The sequence below is a fragment of the Lygodium microphyllum genome, chromosome 17 (genome assembly GCF_053477565.2).
Source record: "Lygodium microphyllum isolate KBCC chromosome 17, Lygodium_microphyllum_v1.1.10, whole genome shotgun sequence".
NCBI lineage: Eukaryota > Viridiplantae > Streptophyta > Polypodiopsida > Schizaeales > Lygodiaceae > Lygodium > Lygodium microphyllum.
Window position 1 is genome coordinate 78,445,454 of NC_141151.1, and position 9,464 is coordinate 78,454,917.

The 9,464-nt window shown below is 38.5% G+C and overlaps 1 protein-coding gene across 1 annotated transcript; it reads right to left on the reverse strand.

Moving 5' to 3' along the window:
• Positions 1 to 7,572: 7,572 nt before the first annotated feature.
• LOC148022070 (ESCRT-related protein CHMP1-like) lies at positions 7,573 to 8,922 on the reverse strand. Its single transcript, XM_087696695.1, has one exon. It carries the CDS (start codon positions 8,675 to 8,677, stop codon positions 8,027 to 8,029), a length of 651 nt encoding a protein of 216 aa, XP_087552821.1. The 5' UTR covers positions 8,678 to 8,922; the 3' UTR covers positions 7,573 to 8,026.
• Positions 8,923 to 9,464: the final 542 nt, after the last annotated feature.

Here is a 9,464-nt window from a genome sequence, read left to right on the forward strand (position 1 = left end):
ATCAAGACCATGGGAACAGATTTCTATGGATTTTATTACTGGTTTACCTAACACTAAATCTAACCATGATATGATTTGGATTGTTGTAGACAAGTTTAGCAAACAAGCATATTTCATTCCATATAAGAAAACTTTAACAGCATCTCAAGCAGCTCAATTATTTTTGAAAACTGTTTTTTACTAATCATGGTTTATCAAAAGTTATTATTTTTTATCGTGATTCTAGATTCTGTAATAATTTTTGGATTACTTTGTTTGCTAATTTAGGAACAAAGATTGATTTTTCATCTACATTTCATCCTGAAACTAATGGTCAAACAGAAGCTACTTACAGTACTATTTTAGATATTTTACGTGCTTACACTATTTCTAAACCATATACATGGGATACATATCTACATTTACTTCAGTTTGCATATAGCAATATACCACACACAGCTACAAAGAAAGCACCATTTGAAGTTATTTATGGTTATAGATTGCCTACACCTGTTGCATCTTTATCAAATAAAATTCAGACTGCTGATGATATTGCTAACATGCACGCTACTATTTTTGATGAGGTTAAAGATATGATTGCCAAAGACTAGCAATCATATACAAAACAAGCCAATAAGAAAAGACAGGCCATGAATTTTAAAGTTGATGACTATGTTTGGTTAAGAATAGAAAAACATAGATTACAAAGTGTAGATAAACACCCATTTGTGAAATTAGCACCTAGATTCTATGGACCATTCAAGATCATACACAAAATCAATGACAATGCATTTAAACTAGAACTACCACCACATTGGAAAATTCACAACACCTTTCATATTAGTTTATTACGACCCTTTAAAGGCCAATTACCTGTACACCCTGTCTATGAAAACCCACCTTTATTAGATGATGAGACTAAAATCCTTGAGCCTGAAGCTATTATAGATACTGACTTTATGACCACTAGAACTGGCCGTAGATATTCTAGATATTTGGTGAAGTTTAAAAACCACCCTGTTGAAGAGGCCCAATGGATGCACACTAGAGACTTAAATGCTTTTCCCACTCTGTTAGCTCCACATTGAGCTAATAGCAATTGAGGACAATTGCTATCCCACCCCGGGGGTATGATGCCAGGAGGCATATTCCACGGTGGATTCCGTGACGTTTTGCGGTGGATTCCGTAAAATTCCGTGCCACGGTGGATTCCCTGAGGTTTTGCGGTGGATTCCGTAAAATTTTATTATTACCGGGGATCATACACAAAGTGGATTCTTTGTGCGAGAAGTCGATGGGGACGCCTATCCTTTTCGGGCATTTTGTTAATTTTATGTGCACATGGATGATTCCATAAAATGCATATTTAAATTAATAAACCTTTATGAGTTTAGAGTGCGCACTCGTTATAAATTAAGGTTAGGATTGATTTCTAACCAATTGATTTATTTATGTAGCTGAAGACTGCTAGGTATTCACTTTTGTCGATTTAATTGTATTATTTTACTAACGATTGTGAATGCTTCAGTTGATGTGTAGAGATAGCAGCAGTGGCGGTGGAAAGCCTTGGAGGATAGCGTGTATTCGAGTTATCATCTATATTTTGATGGGCGCATACCTTAGGCATGGCGCCTATATTTTGTCGCGCCTATTTATCAAGGCGTTTGATATTTATTTATTATTTTTGTATGCGCATGGGCGCACGATTTAGATATTTGTATTTGGACATTGTATTAGGTATGCCTAACTTCTTGGACACCCACCCATTAGCTTTATTCTCTATTTGGTACAAAAGCAAACTCAAAAGCTAAAGTGTGCTATTTTGTAATTTGGGCTATTATTTGAGCTTGAAGATGATTAATATATAAAATACATGCTTTGTGGAGCGCTCACACAAGGCATGGGGAGAGATTGCACCCAATTGGTCTCTTGTTCATGTCGTCCATGCTTTCTACATTGATTTGTGTGCAAAAAGTAGAGTTCTTTTGTTCTTGGGGACCTTGTGACGCTCACTACGCGTGCTTACGGCATCCGATCTGTGCACCAATTGAAGTACATCATGGTGTGGTTCTAGAAGTGCAACATAGAAGTAGGTGTTGTTGAGGATACTGCAAGTTCTAGTTTTGCTTCAATTAAGACTAGAGCACCACCACCACTTACTTTTGAGTAGACTCATTAGGATGGTAGAGATGTATGGGTTCATGCCTTGCATTTTCTATTGAATGCACTATGATTGCACACATTTGCTCATGTATGAGTAGATTCATTAGAATGGTAGAGATGTATGGGCTCATGCCTTACATTGTTTGTTAAACACACAATTATCCCACACATTTGCTCATATAAGACAACTAAAGATGCTTGGAATATACTAGTGAATATATGGATGAAGGTGAATGTAGGGATAGTTTTCTAACAAAGATTAAATATATGAAGGAGGAATTGATTTTGCTACAAATGAGATTTTGTTAAGCAGTTTACTCATGTAGGTTGTTCTCAAAGTTCTTCATTCTTATCAAAGCTTTGTATCTACTCTTTGCTTGATAATGAAAGGTAATCCAAATTCTTTTGTCATTTGATAAGTCAATTTCTATTTTGCTACAAGAAGAACAACCCTGGCAAAATCGGTCCATTATGCAAATTGCATATTAAGATTTTGTGACTAATTTTTAAAAATAAATCTAGCTTTAAGCAAAAAATCTACAAATGCTCTTTTGTCTAGTAAAACAATGTACCTTTTTTGCTAGCTTTTATGGCTAGTCAAAAAAGTAAAAACGAAACTACATTTTCTGCTAGTAAGCATAAATATGCAAATGCCCTTCAAACAAAGAAGACAGTTAAGGATGAGAAGAAAAATAATAGAAAAATCTATTATAGGTATTGTAAGGCAAGGGATCATATAATTAAGAATTGTCCTAAATTGCTTATGAAGGGGCTAGTATAGTTATTGCATATGCCTCTCCTTCTGATTCAAAATATACAAATGTCACAAAGGATGTAAAATGGTTATTTAGTGTGCAATCCAGTTATTTGAATCTTTTTTACATCATTCTTTCATGTTTGTTGTGGATTCTAATGTATGGTACTTTGACGATGGTGCCACTAAGCATATTTCCTCTCAACATGGTTATTCACTTCTCTTTAAGTTTACACCTAGGGCAATACTATCATCATGTTCCAATAAGTTCTCTTATCATGTTAAAGGAGTTGGAAAATTTGTATTGACTACTACTAATGGCAGTTGTTTCATACTTATAGGTGCTTTGTATATGCGAGAGATCAAGAAGAATTTGATGTCGATTTCTACACTTGTCAACATTGCCTTAATTGTCAAATCTTTGGATGATAGATGTAATGTTCATGATGTCTCATGTAGTGATAGAATTATAGCATCTATTCACTATGTCCTTAATTATACAAGCACAATAATTATGGTAAATTTGTGCAACATATAGCATGTGTAGTCGTAGATTCATGCCATTGTAGATGCAAAACTTTGGCATTCACATTTTTCTCATTTGAATTTTGAACCTACAAAAATTAATATGGTATCCTCATTGTCTATTCTTAATGCACTTGCAAAACACATTTTTGAGGGCTACATATTGGGTAAAATGCAATGTGCTTTCTTTTTAGAATATTGTTCAGTGGGAGAGTTGTTTCCAGATTGTAGCTTGTACGTAGTAGTGATGTTTTGGTTTAATACAAACACACTCTTTTGGGAACTACCTATACTTCATGACTTTTATTGATGATTACACTACGCATACAAGGTATATCCCTTAATTGCAAAGTATTTTTGTGCTTCAAATAGTTTATATGTATCTGTTGCGCATTTATATATATTTTTTTGCTTGGCTTATGTATTAGTACTAGTGTAGCAATGCAAAAACTTGGGTGACAAAGTTGCAACATGTAACTTTGTTGGTTATAGTACTAAGACCAAAGGTTACAAGTTATATCATCAACTTATTGCATATTTTGGTCAATCATCATGTTATGTTTGTGGAAGATATTGTGTAGCCTTTACTTTCATATACCAATAAAACAAATGTATGCTCACAAAATATCTATGACACATTGTTGCCTCTTTTGTGGTGTGGGCAATCAAATGTGGCACCAAACGAGGCAAATTTTTAGCCTTAAGAGGTTCCTCTTATGAATAAAAAAACTAGCTTATTTTTATGCAAATGTGAATAATGCACTTTGTGATGAAATAGTAGAGATTGAGCAATCTAGGGAAAAGATTGCTTATTTGTAAATTGAATGCACCTTTTTCTGGTCATACTTATTCTAGCTCTCATAGTGCCTCTTCTGCATTATATTATTATGCATTGGTTGTTTCTAGCCTGTGTGATGAAGATGAGTCTATTTCTTTTAAAGATAGTGTGGCACTCTGGTATATATGAGTGATAGCTCTTATTCATTACATCACTCAGAGGAGGACTAGTTACTATGTGTTGGTAGTGATGTGTGTGACCACACTTAGGACTATCAAGGTACTTTTTCCCCTCTCTAGGAGGTTCTTTCCTTGGCCTTATATACATGCCTATTTAAGTCTAGGACATACTTAGTCTTGTAAGTCATCTTTATTTGAAACCTCTCAATACACTTTGTGTTGTGTGCTCTTAATCTTGTTCTTATTCTAAAGTTGTATGTGTGCATTTCCATAAGCCTAAATCCAACACCTTTGAGTTTTCTATAGAGATAAATGAAGAATTTCTATCGAATTTTTCTACATAGCTAGAAGAAGACTTTCTAGTGGCTTTACCTTGGCCCCTATTCTCATTAGAACACTAGCACTAATGGCAAGGGTATACTATTTGGGGGTGAAGAAATATCAATCAAGTTGGTGGCTTGAGGAGCACATGTTTTTATTCTTGGGACAATCCCTAATATAATGATGTTGAAAATTTGCACAAAACCGATATGGGGGAGATCCTTTAGGAAGGATGCACCCATTTTGGAAATTTACATTATCTCCACACATAACAAGGAATGATCTTAGATTTGTGAGGGGATCTTGGTCTAGTGAAAGGAGAAACAGGAGAGGTAGCATATACATGTAGAAAAAGGGTGCATAGCATAGGGGGAGTTTGGAGAAGGATGGAAGAGTTTGAGGGGATGCTAGATAGTAGGAGCCATGGGAGTATTTTAAGGCCCATGAGATAGTAGCATTCACACTTCTCATAGCCCAACTTGTGGCAAAAACTACAAAATATTCACCTAGGGCACTCCCTTAGTACATGCCCTTATTGTTTACAAGGGGTACACCAAGCAATGGAAAGCTATTTGAATTCTTTCCTTAGGAGCTTTATTGTGTGTTACCCTTGAACTTGGGTTCTCTCCATTTTTAAAGCCTCCAACTCTTTGCAACAATATCATTGGAAGTACTAGAAGATGTAGGTAGATAGGTACGTTTCTTGATTTTGTTGTTGGGTGTTTGATGGAAGTGCATGAGTGACCCATTACCAAAGATAGGTAGGAAGGTGGGTCACTAAAACTTTGGCACGAGCAAGGAGGGCAAGGAACATGTTTTCATTGGCATACTTGAAAGTGTTATGCTCTTGGATAATGCAATCGTCACACTTTTTTGAGAACAGAACTTCAAAACTAGTCCTTGAAAGAAGTCCAAGTGGAAAAGTGGTTTTCTCAATATTGTCAATAGCCCTTATCTCTGTAACATCTTCCATGGGAAGGGAAAGAGTATGATGAAGGAATATTCCCTATCTACCCCTCTACTCTAGCATAATCTTCAAATTCCTTGAACACATTCTTAGGATCCGTTGAGGCTAGTCCTTTGAAGGTGGGCAACTTGATGTTATTCTTTTGAGTACCTTGTGGTGGGGAGAGGCTTGGGGATCAAAGTCTACATATTTAGTTTCATTGTGAATGTGAACTAAATTAAGGTAGCACTATCTTTTTCTCACCAATGCAAAGATATGAATTATTTGTCTATCTTTCCCATTTTCTAAAATATTGGTTCTCGATTGGAAAAGCATTTTCCAACCTACTTATAGTCAAGATATCGTGGAGATAGCTTATTTTATGCCTTGGCTTCTATTATCACTCCTTTATTAGTGCAACAAAGTCTCCTCTATTAGAGGCCTTCCATGCACACCACAGTGCCAATTGAAATTTTTGCATGTGAACTATGCATGTATATCCCCACCACACTAACTTAGCTATTCACTTTTCAATGAAGAATGCCTTTTTAATGAGAATTGCATACAAGAAGTTCAAGAAATTGCGCTAATTCTTGCAAGATGAGGAAACTGCCTATAGTAAGTCGAAGGTGACATAATTAGCCAAACTTTACCAAGGTTGATGGAGCTGAATATCATGAGGTTTGCTTTTAAAATGCTAGAAACCTTGATAGAGAGTCGAGCGGGAATATGCAAACTTCAATGAAATTGTACTAAGTCTTACAAGATGAGGAAACTGCCAATAGTAAGTTGAAGGTAACATAGTTAGCCAAACTTTACCAAGATTGATGGAGCTGAAAATCATGAGGTTTACTTTTAAAATGCTAGAACCTTAATGGAACCAAGCGTGACCTCATGAGAGGCTCCTCACTCATTCAAACTACTTGCAAGTGTTAGTACAACTACAGATCGGTGTGGAGGTATGCTTGCAATTTAGAAACATCCATTAGAACTCATTTTTTTGAAACTTGACCAAGCACACTACACTTATCATAGGCTAGCATAATGTTGGAAAAATACATTATGCTAAAGGTCCTTCCTCATGTTGCAACTTTGAAGAATGTCGTATCAATTAAATAGCTATGATCAAGCCCTTTCTGTGCTTTGATAGATACCTTTTAAATGGCAATCACATTCTCCTATAACTGGAGATTTACTAAAGGTGTACTTCAAGTCAACTCCAAAACAGCTGGAAGGAATGCTAGGTTAGATTGATTGCATGTGATCATAATTCAATTCTTGGTTGAGTAACTCCAAGGGGCATTTCATTGACATGCAAGCTTTGATGATGAATTTGTCTAATAAAACAAAACATGCTTCAACTCATTGCTTTTATTTTTAAAAGACCCTTCCAGATGATGCCAAGAAGAAAAGCTCTTCATTAGGAACTTAAGGTAATATTATTTATTAGGTACTTTTGATTGGACTGTGCATGGACAATTTGGGGATATGAAAAGCTCTTAACTAGGAACCTAGGCAATTATTTATAGGTACTTTGATTGGACCTTGGATGTACATTTTGGGAATCCTATATGTATGTAATCAAAGAATTGAGATATGAGTTTATAGACTAGCAATTAGACTTTCCATTATTATGTTCCCACAACCATCATCATTGCATGTACACTTTTAGTTGGACTTATAGCATCCCATTATTACAAGTTTGCATTTAGATGAGGTCTTTCAAAGATTAGGCAGATACTGAACATTGCAATATTGATTATCTTGCTTGGTGACACTACCAATGAAAACCAAACAGATATTGCATTCAAGAAGAGCAACACTAGGAATGAAAATCAACCAAAGGTTTTAACTAAGGAAGAGCTATACAAGTTGCTTAATGATGCTAATGAAAACTAACCAAATGTTCATTTGAGGAAGAGCTACTACACTAGTTTCATTCCAACATGGGACTGCGCCAACATCAAATATTGCTTTACAAAACATCAAATATTGCTTAACAAATTGATTGATTGATTGATTGATTGAGAGAGAGAGAGGGGGCGATTGACAGATATACGTATATTGACAAAGAGGGGTAGGAATCAAAGATGCATATCCCACAATTCCTAGACATGAACCTTGTTGGACTCAAATTTGGACATTTGGAGACACTTCGACTGAGCATGAGAGAGCTGTGTGCGCCTGCCAATTTCTCATAGCTGAATCTCCCAGTATTGAGGCTGCACAATTGGAAGAACTTAACTGTGTAATGAATCAACAAAAGATTAACTGTAGAACCCTGCACAGAAAAAAGAAAATGAATGAAACCCTAGCCCCTCTTTCCTCTAATCACTGCTTTGCTGCTGATTATAATAATGGAAGAAGAGGATGACGAAGCCCTAGCCCCTGCTCTTGAGCTCCGCAAGACGGCGGCTGAGCTCGTCCTCAGAGACAGCGGCCGCAGAGGCGGCAGAAGAGGCCTCCTTGGCCGAGGCAGCAGGGAGAGGGAGGGACATGGAGACGTGGTGAGGGAGCCCCACAGAGACCTCGAGGCCATAAACATCGGCCACCTGCTGCATGAGGGAGCCGACCTGGTCCTCCGGGGAGGCGAGGGAAGAGGAACCGGCCATCGCGGACTCGACGAACTGCGACTGGACCTCCATGTTGGCGAAGGTGCGCTCGAACTGGTCCATGGTCTGCGAGATCTTCTCCATGTTGCCGACGGCCAGGGCGCCGTCGAGAGCCTTAACGATGCCCGCCATGGAGCGCCCGATAGCCTGCATCTTGCCCTGCGTCCCGAGGCGCGCCACGACAGCGTCCAGGCGCGATGCCAGGCGCAGGTAGTTGAGCTGCTCGTTGTGCTTCCGGATGGCGTTCTGCGCGTAAACCCTAGCCCCGTCCATGTTCCCCTTCTCGATCGCCTTCTTCACCTTCACCTTCTCGGCCTTCTCCTCCTGCTCGCATTTCTTCGCCTGGCGCACGAGGCTCTTGGAGGTGAACTTGAGCTGGAACACCTGATTCAGGAGCTTCTCTTGGCTGCTTCCTCCCATGGCGGGGCGCGCTCTTGATCTGCAATACCTTTTCTTCCTCTGTAGCTTTCTGTTAGGGTTTCCTGTCTAGGCTGCCTGTGTTAGATTTTGATCATCGTCGGCTGACTCTGAGAGAGAGAGACGAGAAGCCAACACAGAGTTCCTTTAGGGTTTCTTGTCTAGGTTGCCTGTGTTAGATTCTGATCATTAATCTGCAGACTGAATGACACAGAGAGAGAGAGAGAGAGAGAGAGAGAGAGACGCCAACGTTCTTTTTTCAAAGAATCATATATTCGAAAAGTAGCCGTTTCCTTTCCTAGAGCTAGGCTGCCACATAGTGGCTCTAAGGCCGGGCTACACACTGGGCGAGAGTCCCCGCCCGCCCCGAAAACCGTCGAAAGATTAGATTACACCCCGAGCACGCCCATTAGTGTCAACAATATGAGTTGATGTATTGGTTGGCCCACTAGTTCTATCTACTTCTCATTTGTGATTGGTAGTGATTCGACTTTGGTCCATTGCAAATCTGAAATTATATTTAATGTGAATGGTGTTGTCCTTTTGAGCTATGGGCACGGACAACAGGTTGGGTGGGGGATCTTCCTCGTCCAAAAGTGTTCACCAAGCATGAAACCTAGAACTTGTCAAAATGTTACACATACCTTGGTGGACACTTCCCTTTTTTGCAAAATTGGTTGTTTGCCTTTATGTGTAACTAGCCTAAGACCACTTGTTCTTAAATGTCCCAAAGGACACTAGGGTGACAAGCCAAAAGATCCTTCTACACTCCACACATGAGGGCTTCCAA

Coding starts and splice junctions, on each gene's coding strand:
- LOC148022070 (XM_087696695.1), bottom strand. CDS start 8,677: ATGGGAGGAAGCAGCCAAGAGAAGCTCCTGAATCAGGTGTTCCAGCTC.